The following is a 22,390-nucleotide window of genomic DNA, read 5'->3' on the forward strand; positions in this document are numbered from 1 at the left end:
ACCTTTTAACTAAGCGGAACGCTTCATTCGTTTTGACCGAAATGAGCTTAACAAACACACTTATTCCTTATTGGGTTCTCGCTCTCTTCATTTGACAACGCTTGATGAACTTTAAAGTGACCCTAGTGAAATATCAAATTGAGTAGCACAACTCGTGATTTGTATGACATTTTCAGTAAATATTGAATCAATGAGAGAAAAACTGAGATGCCCATTATGGAATTTTGCAAAAAAAAAAACAGAAAAAAAACGCGAACTTCTGTTGAGATCTGGTTCCCAAACTCTTGCAAAAAAATGTATGGAACACCCGCTGACCAGGTTGGCTTGTCGACAAACTCTGCAAAAATTTAATGCGTGTGACATTGTTATTTGTCAACCTATTTTGGCATTTGTTTAAAAATGTCACGCTAACATTAGGTCCATTAGGGACTGCTGAGTAGGGTAAACAGGGAGGTTTGCTATTCAGTGCATGCATACTTGCTAGATACTATCCCAAAAGATAGACAAACCAATGATGGACAACAAAACGAAACAATTCTCCATATAGAGTATCACTGGCACCATTATGGGCAAATAACATGCGCAGTGAACTTGATAGTACGTGATATAAAGTTCGTTCGTCATTTGATTCCAATTCGCATTCATTCAGATAACTGAAACAAGGCTGCGCATTTCGAGTGGAAATTGGTTACGAAATTGCGAGTTTAGGCAACAGTCTAACACCATGAAATAGCATTATTTTACCTGACAAGAAAACGCTTTTGGAGGAATCTGTGGACAACTGGCTAAATGGTAACTGATAGCATGTTTTTCATTCCTTGTTGTCTAAGAAGCAAAGGAAATCATGGCATAGAAGCCCTCTGAACGAAGGCTGTCAAAACTATCTCTGTCATTCTAGTCTTCTATAAGGTCTCATGGTCCGTATAAACCCAAAAGTATCGATATGTTGGATATCAGTTTAACTGGAAACAGTCGAGTTTGTACATGAGACTTAGTTTGAACACATGTAGAATAAGGAAGTTCTCTGACACGGCAGCGAGATGCGTGCCACTTCCTTCGGAGCAGGCGAACACTTCCTCGAACAACTACATACTACATGCCACATTTTCACATGTCATTATACAGATGTCTCTTATTGTTGCTATCAGAATAATTTTGAGTCGATATTAACTCAAATTGTGAGAGCATGTTTCTATGGCAACCATTTATTATGCTAATTGTTTTATTTGTTTTTTATGGCGTCCTGGTCACATTAATCCTACAAGAATTCTGGTTTAATGGCTCCTTGTGTGCCCTTGACTATTGCCTAACATGTAACGGATTGGGCCTCATGAACAGCATTAGCGAGCTAGCAACTAGCTGTATTAACATTTTCCTCATAGAGATGGAACTGACCACTGATGAGTTCTTGGAGTACATTGGCGGCTTTGGTCGCTACCAAATCCTGCTTACCCTATTTTCCAATGTGGCTTATATGCTGTGGTGGGGCATGCCTACGATGGTCACGTTATTCATTGCGACAGAGCCTGGCTGGAAGTGTAAAAATAACGCCACATGTCCCTTTACGGAGATCAAAAGACTAGGAGATGACAACTATTCCTTCAGATGTGACATTCCCAGAGAAGATTGGGAATTTGGAAATGATTTCACGTCAGTCGTCACCGAGGTAAAGTACAGACGCGAAAATGAATTATATTTTGAATTCATCTAAGTATCTACTACCCCTCAGAATCACTTCACCCTAAGCGAGGGTAGTGGTAGTAGTAGTAGTAGTAGTAGTAGTAGTAGTAGTAGTAGTAGTAGTAGTAGTAGTAGTAGTAGTAGTAGTAATAGTAGTAGTAGTAGTAGTAGCAGTAGTCTGAGTAGAGACTTTATTTAACGAGGGTGACACTGATAGCAAATAAAACCTAACAAACACGTGGCCCTCTGAAATTACAATAATATGATGCACTAAATATTTACAAATCTACAATAAAAAATTTACTAGTAAAAATTACAGTTAAAATAAGAATTATAAAAACTAGATTATAAAGTTTTTAGCGAAAAAGCCGCCATTTTAACACTGTTGTTTACTAACAATAGATTTCCATAGGCCGGCTCGAAAGAGAGGGAAGGAATACTAAAAGTCACCAAAATAAAGTTGGCTTAAATTGCCGTTGATTGAAAAGCGAAATAGTTGAAAATTTTGAAAGGTTTTTGTAAAACCGAGTTGAAGATCCGTGATGGCGGATTTTGAAATAATGACGTCATAAAAACGTATCTTCGTTCCGGTACGTATCCATTTCATCAAGGTCATGGCCTCTGAAAGTAGTACCGGGCAATATAGATCGCCATGATAGGCGATGAAGGATTCTTGTAAACAAACGTTGGAACAAATGTAGCAAATGAATATAGCATAATGGAGAATCCCGTCTGTGGAAGGCAGACAAGCTCCAATCAGGAACATTCGGTCACACTAGTACTTTCGTTCCCGTTCTCTATTTTTCCTGTCGTTTTATGAAATCTTGTAAGCCCTGCAAAGTGAGAAGGAAGAGCAAGCTTTTCCAAAAACAGCTCGTTGAAAATGTTAAAGACAAGACTTTCGAGGATATCTCTGAATGATAACAGTTAAGTCAGAGGACTGGACATCAGAGGTTGATAACACAGGAATTCCACTCTAACTACTCGGCCACTTACAATAATTATTCACTGGCAATTTATCCGCAACGTTAGCCTGCGAGCAGGTTCTCTTGGGGCACGAGCAAAGATTAAGTCGCGAGAGACGAGCCTGCCAGCAAAGCGAGCCGGCGAAAATTTCATTTCTCGTACCAATTCGCTTTACTCGTGCCGCAACGCATGATTGCCTGCTCGCAGGCTAGCGCAATATTGACCATTACCATTACTGTTACTACAGTAACATTTTAATGAATTACATCTTCTTTCACAGTTCGACCTTGTCTGCGAGCGTGGCTCATTTGGATTCATCTCAACCTCTGTTATTTTCCTCGGATTTTTTATTGGTAGCATCTGCGTGAGTACCATATCTGACAAGTTTGGCAGGAAGCATCCGCTGTTCGTCTGCGGGTTCATTTGTGCCATTTTTAACTTTGCTTCGGTCTTCGCTCCAGCGTTTTGGGTGTTCGCCGTTTTCCGTTGTATCATCGGATTCATGCAAGGTAAGTCTTGTGTTTAGAATTGATAAAGCGGTTTCAGTGATATTGAATGAAGTAAGAAACGTAAAGCAATGAACCGACGTAATGCTTCGAGCTTAAGACACGGTCTGAGCCAAGCGCTGCAACAAAAGCGAGGTAAAAGTTGTCGCGCACAGGATCGCAGCGACACTTAACACCTTAAGGTGGCTCACAAGGTTCCAAGCAATTTTCGACACGTCTTGATGGATTAATGTTTCCTCTCGATCGCTTTTATCTGATGCTACAGTAATGATGTCAAACAAATTCCCATGGCAAAGGTATAAGCGGTTAAAATCAGTATCAATTTTAGATTTATGGGCTTACTTCTCAAACGCAAGTCTGGTGACTGCAAAGTTTTGTTATCAGATTGTCACCAGCCTGTTAAAATGCAACTTTTTGCAAATTTTGGAAAAACTGCGGGAGCAGATTCAGAGCCACCTTATGTTTTCGGAAATTAAAGCCGCTTGAATAAGAAGCTTCTACAACTTTGTAAAACTTGAAAGAAAGTTACATAAAATTTTAACTTGCTTGTCACAATTCGAAAACAAATATGGGGGTAACCGGACTCATTTTCGAGTTAAAACTAAAATTAAGGATATTTTTTATCAGCTTATTCCGTTGCTATGGTAACTTACAATGTCAAGAAAATGACTACAATTTGTTCAACAGTGATTCGGATTTTGGTTGATGTCATAACGGTAGTGCAACTGAAAAGGGTAGTAGAATGAATATATCAAAGTAGACCTGCAGAAACGTGATGCCACCTTAATTGTCTGCACTCACGTGAGGAAGAGGAATTTTTCTGGAATAATTTAGTCAACAGCCTTGCTTGAATCTTTGTTTTTGTTGGATTGTTATTATGTCTCATAAAAGCGTCATTTATGAAATGGATGACAAAAAGGACTTAAGAGCAGCTCGCTCTAACGGTGACCCACACCTATAAAGGACAGAAAAATTCGGAGACAGAAACTTTGGAGACGGCCTTACGTATTTTAGTGACCTAAATCTTGACGTGACGCAACATCATCGACGCGTATGATTTTGAAAATTTGATTGAAATTCCGGTTTATATTACATGCGGATCTGACAACGCTAAATAACTGCTAAAGATGATTATATTTATTGCTATGGGTTAGCTTTTCCAGCCACGCTAATTATTTTGGTTCGTTACTATCCATGATGTAATATAAACCGGAATTTCAATCTACTATCCATGGGTTAGCTTTTCCAGCCACGCTAATTATTTTGGTTCGTTAGTTCTCGTAAAAAGTGTAATTTTGGGGTCGAGTTTTGCTCTTTTCGGGGGCAAAATACGTAAGGCCGTCTCTACAAAAAAATAAAAATCCAAACAGCCTCACAGTTGAAATAAGCTAGTAAAAATCTTCTTACCGACAAAATTTGCGATAATAGAATTTTTCTATCCTGCATAGGTATAGGTGACCGCTACAGCAAGCTGCTCTTAAACTGTGATCCATAGCAATAGAAAGAAAATTGTACATTATTCACGGGAAAGTTGCCAACATTTAAGTTTTTCTTGGATAATGTAACAGTATTGAGACTGGCAAATGTATGGACTTAAACTGTTCCGTTCGTGACCTCTCACCAAACCTTGCAAATCGTCCTTGGTCTTCGTCCGTCCGTCGCTCCCGTGGTCGTAAAAGAAATTGAATTGGTTTAAATTCTTTCTATGAAAACTAAAGAAAACTGCATCAAATCTTTTATCGACGCGCTTTCAGTCACTCACTTTCCATTCTGTTCAACCTGTAGGTGCTTTCACTATTCCGGTTTTCGTTTTGGCAACTGAATTATCTGGAGTTCGCCACAGAAGCACCGGGGGAGCCCTAATTTGGCTGGGTTTTTCGGCAGCCGTCATGAGCTTAGCAGGACTTGCCTACCTCATCAGAGATTGGAAACAGTTAACGATGGTCTCTGGAGCTCCGGGAATTTTGTTTGTGGCGTGTTGGTTGTGAGTAACCAGAAGTTTCTCTTTACTGTTTAGCATTGCAAACATCTTTGTAGACGTATAAGTTGAAAAAGTAATAAAGCGTTACAGCTGAAGCCTAAAAAGACTGATCCAAAGGGTAGAAACGCTAAGTTAGCAGGAACCTAAGTAGATTTAGAGAGCTCCGATTTATGTGGTAAGCGACTAGCATTGTGACTTTAAATAGATAGGATGCCTTGATAGCCGGCGGCAGGAGAGGATGATCGTGAAGGGTAGGAGAGTCGTTTCCCATATAACTGTTTAGCCAACCGGAACCGACTGACAGACAGATGGACAGACAGACTGACGGACTGACGAACTGACGGACTGAAGGACTGACGGACTGACGGACTGACGGACTGACGGACTGACGGAATGACGGACTGACGGACTGACGGACTGAAGGACTGAAGGACTGAAGGACTGAAGGACTGAGGGACTGACGGAATGAAGGACTGACGGACTGACGAACGGACGGACGGACGGACGGAAGGACTCACTCACTAACGCAATGACTAACGGACGGACCGAGAGCCGAGTAAAGGAACGAGCGGGTAGTCGGACAGACGAACTGACCGACCGACGGAGGGTGGAAGGACGGACACACAGATGATTGATTGATTGATTGATTGATCGTCTTTCGAGGGTTAAACTGAAGGCACTCAGAATTTTCTCTAAGATCCGACGTGCGTTTATCCACAAGAACGAGAACTCAAAACACGCTGAAAGGCGAGAAGTGGCTGGTCACTGGCCCGTGTTCTCCTTGTTTCGCTCCACGACAGACTGACTGACTGACGGACGAACGGACGAACGGACGAACGGACGAACGGACGGACGAACGGACGAACGAACGGATGAATTGACTGACTGACTGACTGACCAACTGACTTACTACCTAACTAACTTAATTTTAAAAAAATAATAAAAAAAGTGCCTATTCTAAAAGGCGCATATTCTCCTCGTCACTACCCGTTCATTTATAACTTATTTTCTCACAGCTTTACCCCGGAGTCGATCCGCTGGTACCTAAAGAAAGGACGAGTGTCCGATGCCATGAACGTGCTGCGCAAGGTCGCCAAGGTTAATGGCAAAAAGATGCCCGACGCTACACTAAAATTACCCAATGATGAGAAGAAAGAAAGACTTGGTGATTTTCGTGACTTGTTTTCGTCAGTTAAAATGGCTCATAAGACGCTTCTTTCCTGGCTTATGTGGTAAGAGTCAATACAAATTTCTTAACTCTGCTCTATGCACTAACTTCAAAAACAAAAGAGGTTATAGCCCCTGTGACAATGAACCTTTTCCAAGTCGGAAAGATTTGAAATGTTCTGGTATATCAAGATTGTGTCCCTTGCTTACCTGTCTACTTCTTATTACTTAAATCCATCTTTGGGATTTGCAGAATGAACCACGCTATTCTAAAGATCAATGGATTCAAAGTTAAATTTTAATCAAATACGGAACGGAATATTATATTAGGCGAAACTATAACAAAATGAGATCTTTGATGGTGAAATGGGCCAAATTTAAACTTAGCTTATTTCCCTTATCTGCCTCGTGTGCAATGTAATCAATTATCAAGTTTGGATTGTAACGAATTCATATCAATGCAGCTAAGTGGCGTTAGTAATGTAGGAAAATGCAAAGTTAGTGATATCGTACTGTCTTTACATTCTCGTCCCCAGAGCCCACGATCCTTCTGGCCTGCAGCAGGGATCGAGAGCTCTGGGCTGGCCCAACACCGAAAGTCCGCGATTCACGGACTTCCCGTCAAATCTGGCAAATCTGATTGGCTGAGAATACGAAACGATTACTCTGCGTACGCTCAGAAAATTGGGTCCAGCCAGAGCTCTCGATCCCTGCCGCAGGCCAGAAGAATGACGAGAATGATTGTCTTTAGTAATATATTGTCATGTGCTGTAAGTACTTCAGCACTGGTGTGTAAAGTAATACAAGGCTTATGATATTTAGAACTCGTAATTACTTTGTAATTTCCGAAGCTATAACCTTGGTCACAAGGGTTGGAAAACGTCATTCTGTAAGCATTTTTGCCCCTCCCCACCCCTGTGCATTGTTGACAAAAAACTTTCATTTAACACAAGTTTGTATTTTACCATTTTTCAACATTGACAGGGGGAATATGGGGTGCTGACACTTATTCTGTGGGTATTACGGTTATAATTTCATGTTTTTTCACATTTTCCAACACAGTTTGTCCATGGTTGTAGTTAATATCACGTCGACATGCAGTCTTGCTACTGGGAACTGAAAATGACAAACGTCATCAAAAAGACCGTCAACTTGGATCCGCCAACTGTTGATCTCAAACATTTTTCAAGAAAAATATTAACCAAAAATTCTTTAGGGTGCCAAAAGAGTAGGGATTTTGGAAATTTGAGGAAAAGTCAAAAAGTTTGGCTGATGTCGATTAAAAACGTTATAGTTAAAACGATGAATCAGATGTAAATAAGACCTAAATACCGTAATAAATACATGTATCATAAAGTGATATCACTTGACGGTGTCCGCGTTAATATTAGACTTAAGGTGTCTTTTTCTTTGTTATTATTATTATCACACAGGTTCACTGCCTCTTTAATCTCCTGGGGTACATCGTTCCACGCACCATTCCTTGGTGGGAACATCTACGTCAATGTCGTGATTTCTTCCCTGACAGTGGTGCCCGCATATCCCATTATGGCAGGCTTGACACTGAAGTAAGCTGAAGCAAATTCACCTGCTCTCTGTCTTATTTTAATTCATGTGGTGTCACCCCGTTGCGTCTCAATCCTTCTTAGGGAAAGAAAGTAGCCGAAAAGAAAAACTTGGGAGCTTGGGGAGTGGTACGAAAGGGAAAAAGGGAAGCCATCTACCTTTCTTCTTCTTTCTATCCGTCTTCCACCGCTCGTTTTATACCTCCCTACAGCCTTACCGATGAAACCTCTACGAAGAGGAGAGGTGGAGAAATATTGTTAATGGAATGTCGCGAGTATGAAAGCGGTACCCCTTTAAGGCAGAGCCTTCTCGTTTAGACCATCATAGGAGTACTTCCCATTCCCTTGGGGAAGAGGGGGTTTTTCGGAGGGTAAGACTTAGCATTGACTTATTTGACTCGAGTCCTCCCTTCTGAGAGAATAGCATCATCGACTCGTGTCCTGTTACTCTGTCTCCCGCAGCGGTGACAGCCTCTGTCTGGGTGGCATAATCCGCCTCCTGTCCCTCTCTCTCCGCAGTTCTCCCCCACGTCTCCACCAGGTTCAAGTTGTTTTCTAACAAAACATCACAGACCGTAAATACTAAACCCGGTCATTGATAACTAAGGTTTTTTGTTTAGATTGTGGTTTTGTTGACTGTTACTATGACAACAAGCTCCTGATTTTGAGTCTTCCGGGCGGAGTTTTAAGTGCCAGGAAATATTTAAAAGTAAGAGACTAAGCTAGGGATGCAGGAATAACTGATGTTTATATAAAGTACTTTTTAATACGTTGTATATTTTCTCCATTTTAATAGGATTGGTCGTAGAATGATGATTCTCATCTCGTTTCTCATGGCTGCTGTGGGAGCTATTGGGGCCCTTGCTTTGTCAGATAAGGCTGAGGATGACAAAGGTAAATAATTATTTAGCGGACTCGTTTCATGGTTCGGCGAATGTGGATCTTACATGTATAATTTAGCTTAGAACTAACTGCTGCGTGTGGGGAATCCGTGCACCCGGGTCCCTGGCTCCAATGGCTAGCATCTTTTCAGGAGAAATAGAAACACTCCAAGACGTTTAACTCCACGGAAAACATGAATGTTTCTTCAAGATGGAACACTTTGGGCCGACGCAGCCTTTTTTACTTTTTTACTTTTGTGATACTTCTGAAAAAACTACTGCTCAATGTTCATTTACTGAACGGATTATGCAATACGTTTTAGCAATCTGTTCGGTCAATTTTTCACAAAGGATTAATTTCTGTGAGTATAATTTAATTTTGTCTGTTTATCAGCTTACATGCTTGGAAAAATCTTCATGTATATGTTTGTGGCTAATCTGGGAGGAGATATTGCCTTTGCGGTGGTATACATTTACTCTGCAGAACTGTTCCCTACAACAGTAAGGTAATGCATAATAATTTTACTACTTAGGTGATGAGAAAATTACAACAGTATAAACCTCTGACCAGACTCCTTTCAGCCTGTATGTCTCTCGAAAATCAGAAGAGACAACGGGGAGAGGGTTTTTAGACGAGAGAGGGTTGGAGCGAGACAAGGTGAACACGGGAGTGACCAGCCACTTCTCGCCTCTCAGTGTGTTTTAAGTTCGCGTTCTTGTGGATAAACGTACGTCGGATCTTAGACAAAACTCTCAGTGTCTTCAGTCTAACCCGTGAAAGACGATCAATCAATCAATCATCTGTCTGTCCGTCCTTCCACCCTCGGTCGATCGATCGGTCCGTCTTTTCGACTACCGTCCGTTAGTCAGTGCGTGCGTGAGTGAGTGAGTGAGTGATTGATTGATTGAGTGAGTGAGTGAGTGAGTGAGTGAGTGAGTCAGTCAGTCAGTCAGTCAAGGTAGTCCGATCCGTCAGTCAAGCAGTCAGTCAGTCAGTCAGTCAGTCGGTCACTAAGTCCAGCAGGCAGTCATGCAGTAAGTCAGTCAGTCAGGTGTCAGTCAGGTGTCAGTTAGTCAGTCAGTCATTTAGTCGGTCATTCCCCTTGTCAGCTACTTAATCAGTCCATCAATCACTCGGTCAATTAATTTCTCTCTTTCACTCAGAAATGTTGCGATGGGGACTTCGACTGCGGTTGCCCGAATTAGTGCGTTTATTTCTGTGTATGCACCGCTTTTGGTAAGCGATTTTTGAATTATTTCAAAATTTAAGTCTTTAATCTAGTCAAAAGTACAAATCTAGTCCTTAACTCACTATTGTTTGCTTACTTGCTTGTGGTTGTAGCCGATATAATTAAATCGCACCCTTATTGGCTAATTCTAGGGCATTATTCTCACGTAATGCGTTTGAGCCTAATACGGGCCTACAAAAACAAAGCAAAAAACCATATAATAAAAAAGAACTTATCAGCTTCGAACGTTCGGTCTTTGCGGGATGTTCTCAAACCTCGGCATTGCCGCTTTGACCTGAGAGAAAATGACGTCTTTTCGCTAAAGGGGATTGTTAAAATGAAACCATACTGTGATTTGTTCCTGAAAAGCTCCATTGGGAGGTTCACTAAAGTATTTATTCATTTAATATTTTAGTTTTTAACTTTGATTCTCTCAAATACTTTTTGCCAAATTTCTTCTTAAAACAATTCCTTTTTCCTTCGCAAAGGAGCCAAAATAACTAGCAAGGCTTATCAAGAGCTACATGTAATTACTTTGAGTTTTGATTGGTTCACTGGATTGTCTGTGTCCTTTGTGATTGGCTAGAGTGATAACTTTGGTTTTGATTTTACAACACTCAATTGAAAACCACCCTATGCTTTATTCAATTAACTGATTAGTCTTTAGGGTAGTCTCAAAAAGTCTATATTCGAGCTGTTCGAATCATTTAATTATTTAACTATTCAATTAATTAATGATTTAATTTAATTTATTTCATATTTTATTTATGTTATTATTTATTTTTTCACTTGTTTCCTTTCTATATGCAGCTGACCATTAATCGTTACCTGCCGTTTGGGATAATGGGCGGCCTATCGCTAGTAACAGCACTTTTGTGCTTGACCTTGCCAGAAACGCGTAACGAGCCGACCATGGAAGACTTGCATCCCCAACATGAAAAAGACGAACACGTTGAAGCTGAAAAATCTAATCTAATTACTAATGAGACGAAAATTTGAGTCTAATGTGTAATGCAGATCAAGCTTCGGTCATTAGCTTAAGCCTAAGCATTATAATGAAACTTGATCTTCCACACGTTTCTTATATTCACAGTTAGTAGCAGTACTTTCACACCTTCTCCCGGGCGGGGGGGGGGGGGGGGTGCGTGACTCCCACATAAAAAGGACTGGGTTGCTCGTCTTAGCTTTTAGGGGGTAAAAAGTAGTTTTGGTACCTGTTAGGGTGTTTAGCCAAAAGAGGTTCACAGCGGGAGCTTTCGCGGAACTTTTTAGGGTGTTGAGCCGAAAAAATATGACAGGAAACATTGTGTTGTTTCAGAATTAAGGGTGAACAAAATTTCAAGCCACGCCTACAAAACAGGATCTTGGTACCTGTAAGGGATTCTTTTCAAAATTTCCGACGAGCAACCCCGTTCTTTTTATGTGAGTCCCTCCGGGAGGCTTCTCATATATCAGCGTTTTATCTTGCTCTTTTTTGAGGTCGTATGAGAGCATAGAGGAGAAATTATTTGAGTAGTTTGAACAGCCTTGCATCTCTTATAAGTCTACCTGATCCTGTTCTCCATATGCACAAAATCCAACATTTCAACAAACAAAAGCAAATCCAAGCTTCCTTGCTTGTCTTTGGATTCTTGGTTCTTTCAAGTACCCACGTTATTTGGATAGAATAGACAAGCGCTGAGTTCTCAGAGGTGCAAACGAACTTATTAATGGGATTTTTGTAGACGGTAGAGAAGGGTTTACGCATGATAAGGGCAAGATTTAGTACGGAAATTTATGAATATCACATATTGCATGACGCATAAATATTGTTAACATTACGAGTGAAACGCGGTCATTACCACCCCCCCTTCCAACTACTTCTTCACTTGAGTACCATTTTTATGTTGTCTTAGATTTTTAACATTTCAACCAATTTATCCTCTACGGCTATTATGAAACATCATCTCTTGGAAACATTAAGTTTTCAAAGTTGGTATTTAATGGCTGTGCTTGAATACGTACAATAAAATTAAGTCAAAGCACCACGTTCTAGTTCCTTTTTGAGCCGTTTTGGTCATAAATAGGGTATCGATTTTGGCCATTTTGGTCTTAAATAGGGTATGGTTTTAGCACTCTAGTCTTGAATTGGGTATATTTCTTAGAAAAAGCTACTTTTTCATCATTATCAATAAGACCATCAACAAAAGCCCTTCATAACTTATGTTTAGGGCAACTGTGCCAGCCGCAACGATCATAAATAGGGTATCAAATTTTTGGCCAGTACATAAAAACGGTAGCAAAAGGGTTTTGGGAAGTGAGCCGCACACCCCCAACCAACCTTTCTGGGAGTACCCCCCGGGGTTTTGAGCAGTTCTAGCCTGCGTAGCAAGCGTTTCCGAGTTTTGCTCTCCCTCCAATTATTTACGCGCCACCAGAATGCGGAAAAGCTCTTCGTATGGGAACGCTTGCTACGCAGGCTCGCGCAGCTCCTAACCAGCCGAACGCCAGCGACTACCTGTGACTCATATCTGACCCATATCTCTCTCCGGCAGCGAAATTCCTCAACATTATCTGTGGATTTTTTTTGAATTTGCTTTCGCAAGCACGGGAGGAAAAATGGCGGAGTTCACCATTGACCACCATGTCTTGATGAATTTGAGGTGGGGGCGGCGGAAGGGTGGGGAGAGGGGGTGAAAGCCCCTGGAAGAGAAGATCTGTTCTTGCGCATTTGAAAAAGTACGTGAACGAAGTTGCTGCTCGCTTCCCACCCTCTCTTGGTAAGCTGTATTTCGCTGGAGTTTTCTGTTAGCAGGAAAAATTAAAATGCGTTAAATTCAGATTTCTTGGCTTTTTTTTTTACACTCTTTCTGACTTCATTTCCGTTCTTTTCTTTACTTTTTACGGTTGGAGCTGACTAAAAATGTTCTATTAGAGTAACTGAAGAACGGGGTCAGATACAGACTTACCAGGCCAGGGGCAAATTGCAGACTGCAGACGTTTTAAGTATATTTTATGCTACCATTTCAACTATCGAGAGCTAGCCAAAAACAGGCTGACCTGAGTGTTATTCGAGCTAACAGGAACTTTATCCCACTTTGATTAGCCTGAATGTAAACACATAGGTTAGTCTACTTACGATTAGCTCTCGATAATAGAAATGGCAACGCGATTTATGCCTTAAACGTCCGTAGGCAGACTGCATCCCGGTCGGCAGACTGAATTTTCAGTACCATCGGAATCTGCACCTACAGTCTGCATTGCGCAGTCTCAGTGTGTTTTTCTCTGATTTGTTGTTAACGTCCGTAGGAGCTGCAATCAAACGGCTTTAGTTAGAGATCAAGCAGCGCATACTTTGGGGAAGGAAACCAGGGTTGAACATAGTTAAGGTGGCCGAACACAGTTTTCGCGCGCGCTTTCGCTGATGCAATCCAGCGCGCGCACAAGGATTGCAGAAAACAAACATGCCGTCAATAGAGCGATCCCTTTATTTACTCAATACCCGCACTATCTGTGCTATTTTTCTCTATAATTAAACGCAGTGTATTGATGGCTTTAGTCTTTTATTACAAAGATATGTTAGGAAAGTTAACGATGCAAAGAACCCAGCAATTCTCAGCTTTTTCTTTGTTACCGAAAGAACCCAATTAAATGCATCGCATGCGTAGTAAGTCAAAAGATTGCGATTGAATGAGAAATTGCACTCTCGGAAATACGCGTATTTCTCGAGAACCACTCCTTAGAATTTCACGAAATGTAGCACGAAAATACTTTAGGAAATAAGTGACTGGAATATTGAAAATAATTGAACTTTAGCAAAGGAAATTCTAGATATTTCAGTTAACCGTCAACAAGGGATAATTAAAGATCTCTCTGTTGAATTATTAGCAAAATGGAGTTAACTTGTGAGAATCGTTACAAGCTTGTTGCATGTAAATTATAAGGAAAATCTAATGACTAGATTTTCTACAAATAAACAAAACCGATTTTGAAGGCCTGTTTATATTTATTCATGTTGTCATGGCTATGGCACATACGTCAGCTTAACCATCAAAAAAACCAAAGTTTATGTTGTTAACTTGCTTGCTTCCATTTTTGACGACCGAGGGATCAAGGGTTTTAGAGAAAAAGGTGAATCAAACACAGGTATCAAAAACTGTGTTCAGCCACCTTAAAATCTTGGTACAATTAAATTTCTCGTCCAGTGGCCCGAGATAGGTATCAAAATACAGGTATCGAGTACATGAAGTACTTCAGCTTTGCTCTGTCGGCGGTCATACAAATGAATATGATATCGTGACATCGTATGTGAATCTCATCAAAAAGATTGGATAACACAACGTCATAAAGAGCGGTGTGTTTATGCGTCTTACTAAAGGTATGGGGAGTTCTCTTAACCTGGCTTCATAAAAGGCTTCGGAGTTTTCGAGTCAACAGACGCCATGTCCTCAGGTGAGTCGAGCTTCCTAACTTCCGCTTTAGTTTTATCTTTTAAACGTTTTCTCGATCCGATCTATAATTGTAGTTTGTCAGCACAGTTTCCTGATTCCTGACTTCCTTCGTCGCCCTTCTCGGCTCATTCCAGCGAACGAATCGCTTTAATACTGAATCACCAAAGTCTACAGTCTATATTTTAGGTCATTTCGCTTCCTCCCTCTACTCTTCGAAAGCGCTCATAGCGTTTGTGGCAAAAACCCCAGTTTATTTCAATGAAGGTTTTTGATGCAAGCGATCAATTATTAGTGTAAATGAAGTTTATTTTAAACTGTTCTAAACCAGGAAACACTGCATGAAGCCCAAGAAGTTCGAAACATGTACATCTACATTTATTGCGTCTGCAGAAACTGTAAACAGTTATCACGCTTACATAAGAATTATAAGCGCCGTACTTTATGTTCCGCTACTGAGTCAACGCGCAAATAGTTTTTTTTTTATTCTCCTAACCTTATTTAAAACTATGGACCTGAAAAGCACCCTTAAATATCTCGTGTGGTAAAATTATTTTAACTTTTCCATTGTTTTTGAGTATACGTAATCGTACAACACCGATCGCAGTTGGGGTCGCCATTTTCGCGTTGCGTGACACCAACGACGCTTGTGGCCATTGCCGGTTTTCACTGTCATACCATCAAAAATAAAAGTCGTAACCATTCAATGAATAAGATCAAGAATCTGGAATATGATAGATGATTTAGGTCTGTGCGGTTTTTCATATGCACGTTATTTGGAAAAAAATATTTTACCCAAATTTGTAGAACTTTATATGGGGATGTCATGTCACGCAACACAAAGCTTTGAAATTCAAACATGCTCTGTTACTTAACGAAGTATCTTGTCGGGCTGCATCTTGGCTAAACGACAAGTTCTGAGAGTTTTTTTATGTCTTATTCTGGCCTGATCAATTGATGACAATTGATGATGGGAAATCCAATTGGTCAATGGATATCAATCAATGACAATTGGTTAGTTGTTATTGATCGCTATCGGCTAATCTATGACCAATCGATAATCGCAAGCTCGAGTTCTCTAATTGCTATCGATTGCTATTATTTAGCAGGATCACTTTCAATGCAATTAGCACTATGGATAATTCTTGAAAGAACATATCAAGGGAATGAAAATACTCTACCAACTGGTGAACTTTTAACAAAGGAGCAACGTATCCGTTACACCAGTGGGAACATTTTTATTGCAGTCACGGTTTATGTTTTGTAAAGAATTATAGTTTTGAATTTGGTTCTGTTATGAAGATCAGTAAAGTATTGTTGCTGTTGTTCACAAGGGAAATGGCAGCCAAGGATTTGTTATGTTTAATCCCAGGGTTTTAACTTACAACATTGACATAAAGTGGTATTACGCATTGGCCATTTCCTGCTGGGTGTTTATTTAACGTGTCAACACCATATGCGTTCAGCATCGACCATCCTTCCTCATTTTACTCTCCTGACCTACCTAAGTTCTCGGCTAACTTAGAGTAGAAGTAACTGGTGTAGCGCTTATCGTGTTAGTAACTTCTTTGGCAAGTCTAGATACAATATTTATTTTATATACCTGCCCAAAAAATATGGAAGTCAATCAAATCGCTAGTTGATGATAATCGATGGGAATCGATAATAGTCGATGACTGTTGATGGCAACTGATGATAATCGATAACAATCGATGACAGTTTGATAACAGTCGATGACAATTGATGGCAATCGATGATAATACAAAATATTTGTTCTTCGATTGGTCATGGATTTCTGATGTTGATCAATTAATTGTTATCGATTGTTATCGATTGCTATTGATTGTTATCGATTATCAGTTTCATCGATTGATCAGGCTGGGGTCTTATGAAACTAAAACCTCAGACGGATTGGTAATTCTTAATTTGGACTACATGTATGACCGCTTCACAGGAAAGCCGACAATTTCGATATTTAGGTACACACTGGAGGATCAGTAGCTTGTAAAAGCATTTAACAAATATTAAGAGTAACACTTACCAAGGCCTTGATGTATCCAAGACCATCATTAAGATTTTTAGTTCGCTAAATGTGAGTTGAGTTTTGAATATCACGCGATGGTGTATTTCCTGTTTGCCAACAACATGGAATAGAGAAACCTACCATTTTTTGGACAAATTTTTCATTTTTAAAAAAGTACTGTTTAAAATAAACTTAACTGCCTTGTCTCTGTATCCCAGAGGTTTTGACATACCAGTCCTACTGTCTGCATGATTTGCACTGTCTCACTGCAATCTCTTTATTATAGTTCCTCTGTGAATTGAAAGCATTCACGAGGCATTTCCTCAGGGTAAATTAGGCCTGCCAGAGCTGGCAATCTTGATAGTGCAATGCAGTTTAGCCCCATGCACCAGCATGACATGTTATTTTGGGGCCAAACACATTGCTGCTTTCCACCATGCCAATCAAGATCATGCATAGTAGTCTCATCTTGATATCCTTGTGTGACTTCATAGTTCTCTGTTCTCCCACAATGTTGGTCACAAAGTTAACACCTGCCCACCCCCTTTGTTTCATTGGCATCGTTATAGTGGATAATTTACTGATTCTGGTCTCGTATACATGTAAGTCAAGAGTTTTTTGTGTTGTTACGTAATACATTGTATTATTGATTTCAGTGGCTCCATTTCTACACATACATGTAATTGTACTGTGCTTTCTTCCCTAGTGTTTTCATCCTATAAACTGAAGTTTATTTTCTGCATTTTATCTGTACTGAGTTTATCCCTGATGTAGAGGATTTTTGTCACAAATGTTATAGTTATCCAGCCTAGTGCTGTTGAACTTGTGCAGCAGTTACAGTTAGTTTCAAGTTCTGTGTCGTTTTGGACTCATTGAGCATGTCTGCTCATCTAGATTTACAGAGCTAGTTACCATCTTTCCAATATGTAATTGTATAATTAAACACGGCCACAGATACCTGAAGGTGATTGTTATTTCAGGCCTGAAAAAAAAAAAAAACGTTTGGTTTTAGGAGGTAAAGATGTAGTTTCCAGTTATTGTTTACCGAAGATGGGAGATAAGAAATACTAGAGAATTGCGACGGTTCTCGCCAACCAATATAAATGTAAATATAAATGACCACCTCAAAACGTAGCCCACAATCAGTGTCCAACGAAATTTCTGAAGAATTGCTGTTCCATTTGTTTTGCAACTGAAACCTTCCGGATTCAGTTTTGGTCAAATCATGATAAACGCTTATTTTTATTTATCCATTATAAAGGTTTATAAATGCTCTCAATTTAACATAGAACCATTTTAGTCGTAAAAAAAATACTTTACTTTCTAGGGGACTAGATAATTTGTTGTTCAGCTTGCTTGTCTTGAACATCCCAGTACATTGTCCTTTACTTGTGTTATGCCGGTTTGTTAGTATGAGTGCTGACCTCGAAACTCAAATCAGTACCGTTTCATTGACGGTTGGAAAAAAAAAACGCTAAAAAAACTCGCAAAAATTGCTTTGATCGGCATAAAATATACTGGTACATTTGATCATTGAATATAACTTTGTTAACCGTCCAGCTAGTGCGCCACACATTGTGGGCCATTGTGGCAGAGTCTATCCCTCGAAGATACATTTCATTGTCTTTTTTATTTATGTTGAAGGTCCACGTTGCAGGTTTGTCTTGCAATAATTATAATAATGATAAACGAGAATTTGAAGGTTAATTCCCTATTTTTGTATGAGATAAACAGTTGAAATGGTGTACTACCATGCTACTTTTTGTTTCTACGCCCCGAATTTTTGGCGGAAAGTTTGCTTTTATTTACGTCGGATCAGATCGTTTTTAAAAATGTAGTACAGAATCACTTCACTCGTCAAAACTTCAGTTCAATTTGTGGTACATTTTCATTTTCATTTATGTTTGTGACTATAAATAACGTGTACTTACCAGTAGTACGTTTACATTGCCAATTACAAACTTAACTCTGATTGGATAGTACTGATAACCTCATTCTTGAAGCCAAAACGTGTTTCTGAGGAAACGAAACTAATAGTCACTATCGTTGTTAATTTTCAATACGAGTATGCCTATAACAGTTTACTACAACATCAGAGGTATCTTATGTTTGAAGTATGACAAGAGGCAGTGGTAGAGTTAAGCCCCCCCCCCCCCCCCCCCGAGGGGGTACTCCCTTATATGGGCTATATAGACATGTGCGGCCCCAAAGGGTATGGTGTTTCAGCCGTTTTGGTCATAAATAGGGTATCGATTAAGCCGTTTTGGTCTTAAACAGGGTCGATAAGGCCATCAACAAGAGCCTTTCAAACATCATGTTTAGGGCAACTGTGTCAGCCGCAACGGTTATAAATAGGGTATCGCAATTTTGGTCAGGTCATAAATAGGGTAGGGAAAATCGCGGATTTTGGTCATAAATAGGGTAAGGGTTTTGGGAAGCGGGCCGCACACCCCCACCAAATTTTTCTGGAAGTACCCCCCGGGAGTTCAGCCTGTCTTCATTTAGCTTACATACAAAACAATTAAGAAACTGGAAGGATAAAGATTATGTCCTTTTTTAACCAACAACTGAAGTAAGTTTATTTTGCTTTTTCGGCTTAAAAAAAAAAAGAAAAAAGAATCCTTGATTGATAGTGACACTCACGACGTCATTTGTATTTCAATTTGAAGACAGTAATAGCGGTTTCGGTTTCTTTCGAGTTCCATAGCTGTGCTGATAAGATATCAACCCGGATAAATCTTCTCTTTCTTTCCTATTGTTTCGACGTTTACGTTTTTATTCGACGTTTCCTAAAGGGGAAACATGTTCGTTTCTTTTAATGGTACCGAGATTCAACACCTTTGGAAAACTCAAACGTTGTTCCTCAAGGTTCAATTTTGGGTCCGATACTCTTCCCTCTTTACGTAAAAGATCTCAATTTATATCCAAATTAGTTCATCTACAGTCGAGCCTCCCGTAAGCGCTTACGGGTGGTGGTCGCTTACGAGAGCTAAGACCATATTGGGTCAAAATTTTGCCGCATTAGCATACGGTAATTGCAGAGACTTACCCCATAGTTCAACTGTTTTACTCATTTGAAAAGTCAATTTCGAGAAAAAAATCCGGTACTTCCCATTGAGAAATTTCCGTCTCTTGTACTACCCAGCAATGCGATAATGTTACAACACCAAGTGGTCGCTTACAGGAGGTCCAAAAGCAGTTGGTTTAGATATGATTGAGAGCGGAATTAGTATTGAATTTCGTGAAAAATTAGTGATAGGAAATATCATATTAGGCTTTTGAACTCTTTTTAACTCAGTGAATTTTCGTTCATGAACCTCTACATTTTTTAAATCTCTGTTTTATCTATATTTTGTTGTGTGGAAAAAGACTTCATTCCCTTAAAATGCCGCATTTTCTCCTGTGTTTCCGCGGTCATAGCGCGGATATCTTTTGTTCCTCAGATTTGTCCAAAAACAGTATCCCTCCTTTGAAGTAAATGATCAAATTCCCTTGTTTCCCAAAACCCCTGGGAGGTTCTCATAACAGCAAACCCGTATCTTCCTATACGTTACAACGCTGAACTATTGTGGTGGTCTCGATATTTTGGTCACACAAAGGAATATCTCAATTGCTAGTCAATGCCTGCCCACCTGTATTGGTCGTAAGGTAAACAGTGGTAATGGCCGGCTCGAAAGCTTTTGCTCGTTTGACTATTACACACTTTTTTTCTAGTTTCATGAAATTTCGCATTTTTTTTCTGATTTTGTATTTCTTTTAGCTTAAACTATTTTGTGTAATTGGAATAAGGGTCAGAAAAATAAAATGACCTTGGACTTACAACTTAACAAAACAAACGTTCAACTCTGACTGCAATAACAAAACACGAAAATTACTTTGCATACGCCTACATGTGGTTTATCGCCTCGCAATTTGGTTTACCGCATATACTTCTCTTTTTATAGCGTTTTTTTTGCAATAGTCTCTCACTTTAAACTGTTAAGAACTTCTGAGGCCACGAAAACACGACTGAAGTGGCGTTGAAGTTTTGTGCTTGCTTACATCTTAGCAAGTAAATATTATCAACAACATTAGCGAGCTAGATAGTAGCGTTATTTACTTCTTTCTTGTAGAAATGGAACTAAGCACTGATGAGCTGCTAGAGAGCATTGGCAGCTTTGGCCGCTACCAAATTGTGCTCAACGTATTTTGCAACCTGGCTTATATGTTCTGGTGGGGCATACCTGTGATGGTCATGGTGTTTATTGCATCGGATCCAGGCTGGAAATGTAAAAATAACGCCACATGTCCCTTTACGGAGACTATACGACTCGGAGATGATAACTACTCCTACAGATGTGATATTCCCAGAAAAGATTGGGAATTTGGAAATGATTTCACGTCAGTCGTCACCGAGGTAAAGTACATGTACAAACATGGATTTTATTGTGAACTTTGCTAAGTATTTAGTATTCGATTAGAATCAGAAAATTTTGATTTTTGTTTCCACCGTGTCCGAATGGATATCTGACGTAAGAAAGGGCAGTAATAGTCACAAAAATAAAGTTGTATAAAATGAAAGTTAGACTTATAATTAAGTTGATCGAGATGTCGGGTCCATGATTGGTCATCATTGACGATAATCTTTTGTAACTGATGCCACACCATAACCAAGACATCAATTGAATAACAGTACTTATTATACATTGAACTCACTATTTCTTTTCTTATTGGCCGAAAGCGTACAGTAAATTTTCGAAATCAGCGCCTGTGACGTCATATCTGCAGATTATACAATAATCATGTCAAGGACACTCAAGGTCACGGGTAATCATGTCAAGTTCGCGCGCTTTGTGTTGCTTGCCGTCATTGAAGAAGCAAAAACATGACTTCCATTTTTTTCGTTCAATGTATAATAAAACAATTATTAGATTCGGTTTTTGTGATATCCAGAATAACCGACGTCTCGGTAAGGGTTATCAGCCTCAGCCTTCGGCTTCGGCCGATAACCCCTACCTCGACTTTGATTATTCTGGATATCACAAAAACCTCATCCAATAATTATTTATAAATTGTAGCTTTCGGAAATTTAGTGACCGGAAGGGACAATTTCTGCTTCCATTACGTCAAGGTCATGAAAAAGAACAATCGAGCAGTGAGCAGTGTACCCGCTGTCCAGGGTTAAGGGTTAGTGTAATGGTGAAACATATTGCAAATCCCTTCTGGACCTTCTGGAAGGAGGCACACAGCTGAAATCACACACACAATAGCTGGGACATTTCTCTTCTGTCTCTGTCGCAGTTCTGTTTCTACTCTTTTTATGAAATCTTGCAAAGCAGCTTTTTAGAGGCAAAGAAGATCAGACCCGTCCAAACAAATTTGTCCTTGATTGTGGATGTACAAGCACAGCGGTACTATCACGATCGTACAGTAAAAATTAACCGTACCAGTGGACTGGATCTCTGGTTCCAGTAACGTGGGATTCCTAACCAACCGTCCACGACCAACATAAACGCATTAATGTTCTATGTTCTTACTACTTCTTCCACAGTTTGAACTGGTGTGCAAACGTGGTTCATTTGGATTTATCTCAACCTCTGTGATCTTCTTGGGATTTTTTATTGGTAGCATTTTTGTGAGTAGCATATCTGACAAGTTTGGTAGGAAGTACCCGCTGTTCATCTGTGGTTTTCTTTGCTGCGCTTTTAACTTCGCTTCAGCCTTTGCTCCATCATTCTGGGTGTTTGCCCTCTGTCGTGGTATCACTGGATTCATGATTGGTAAGCAAGCGTATCAAAGCTAAAACCAAAGTAAATACATCTGGTCAGTGAACCTACGTGAATCAGGCCCCGTTCACACTATGGCGGAGGAAATTGAAAACGGATGTTTTTTTCTTCGGTTAGGTCTACCGTCCACAATAATCCGTCACGAAAACGGAGCTTTTCGAAAACGCTCTTCAAACCGGAGGAATTTTAAAACGCCGGCT

General features: G+C 39.9%; 2 protein-coding genes across 7 annotated transcripts in view; both read left to right on the forward strand.

Moving 5' to 3' along the window:
* On the forward strand, positions 1 to 19,594 carry LOC145489174 (uncharacterized). Of its 2 annotated transcripts, XR_014049574.1 has the most exons (11): positions 1 to 792; positions 1,383 to 1,666; positions 2,927 to 3,155; positions 4,938 to 5,136; positions 6,150 to 6,365; positions 7,734 to 7,868; positions 8,662 to 8,759; positions 9,141 to 9,252; positions 9,911 to 9,983; positions 10,786 to 12,237; positions 18,801 to 19,594. XR_014049574.1 is itself a non-coding variant. In XM_081468111.1 (10 exons), the coding sequence occupies exons 2-10, from the start codon at positions 1,385 to 1,387 to the stop codon at positions 10,972 to 10,974; spliced, it is 1,533 nt and encodes a 510-aa protein (XP_081324237.1). In that variant the 5' UTR covers positions 1 to 792; positions 1,383 to 1,384; the 3' UTR covers positions 10,975 to 13,493. The 2 variants fall into 2 exon arrangements, 1 of the variants encoding a protein (XP_081324237.1); XM_081468111.1 differs by lacking the exon at positions 18,801 to 19,594 and having other exon boundaries at positions 10,786 to 13,493.
* LOC145489147 (solute carrier family 22 member 15-like) overlaps positions 14,012 to 22,390 on the forward strand; it is a 16,524-nt gene continuing 8,145 nt past the window's right edge. The window contains exons 1-4 of one of the 5 annotated variants that reach the window (XM_081468091.1): positions 14,012 to 14,406; positions 16,920 to 17,027; positions 20,538 to 20,821; positions 21,956 to 22,184. In XM_081468091.1, coding sequence (XP_081324217.1) covers positions 20,540 to 20,821; positions 21,956 to 22,184 — 511 coding nt within the window. In that variant the 5' untranslated portion in view covers positions 14,012 to 14,406; positions 16,920 to 17,027; positions 20,538 to 20,539. The other 4 variants (XM_081468073.1, XM_081468082.1, XM_081468066.1 and 1 more) reach the window with 4 other exon arrangements.

This window comes from Orbicella franksi, chromosome 1 (genome assembly GCF_964199315.1).
Source record: "Orbicella franksi chromosome 1, jaOrbFran1.1, whole genome shotgun sequence".
NCBI classification, from domain to species: Eukaryota; Metazoa; Cnidaria; class Anthozoa; order Scleractinia; family Merulinidae; genus Orbicella; species Orbicella franksi.

Coding starts and splice junctions, on each gene's coding strand:
- LOC145489174 (XM_081468111.1), top strand. CDS start 1,385: ATGGAACTGACCACTGATGAGTTCTTGGAGTACATTGGCGGCTTTGGT. Junction 3,156..4,937: donor TATCATCGGATTCATGCAAG/GTAAGTCTTGTG, acceptor TTCAACCTGTAG/GTGCTTTCACTATTCCGGTT. Junction 8,760..9,140: donor TAAGGCTGAGGATGACAAAG/GTAAATAATTAT, acceptor TCTGTTTATCAG/CTTACATGCTTGGAAAAATC.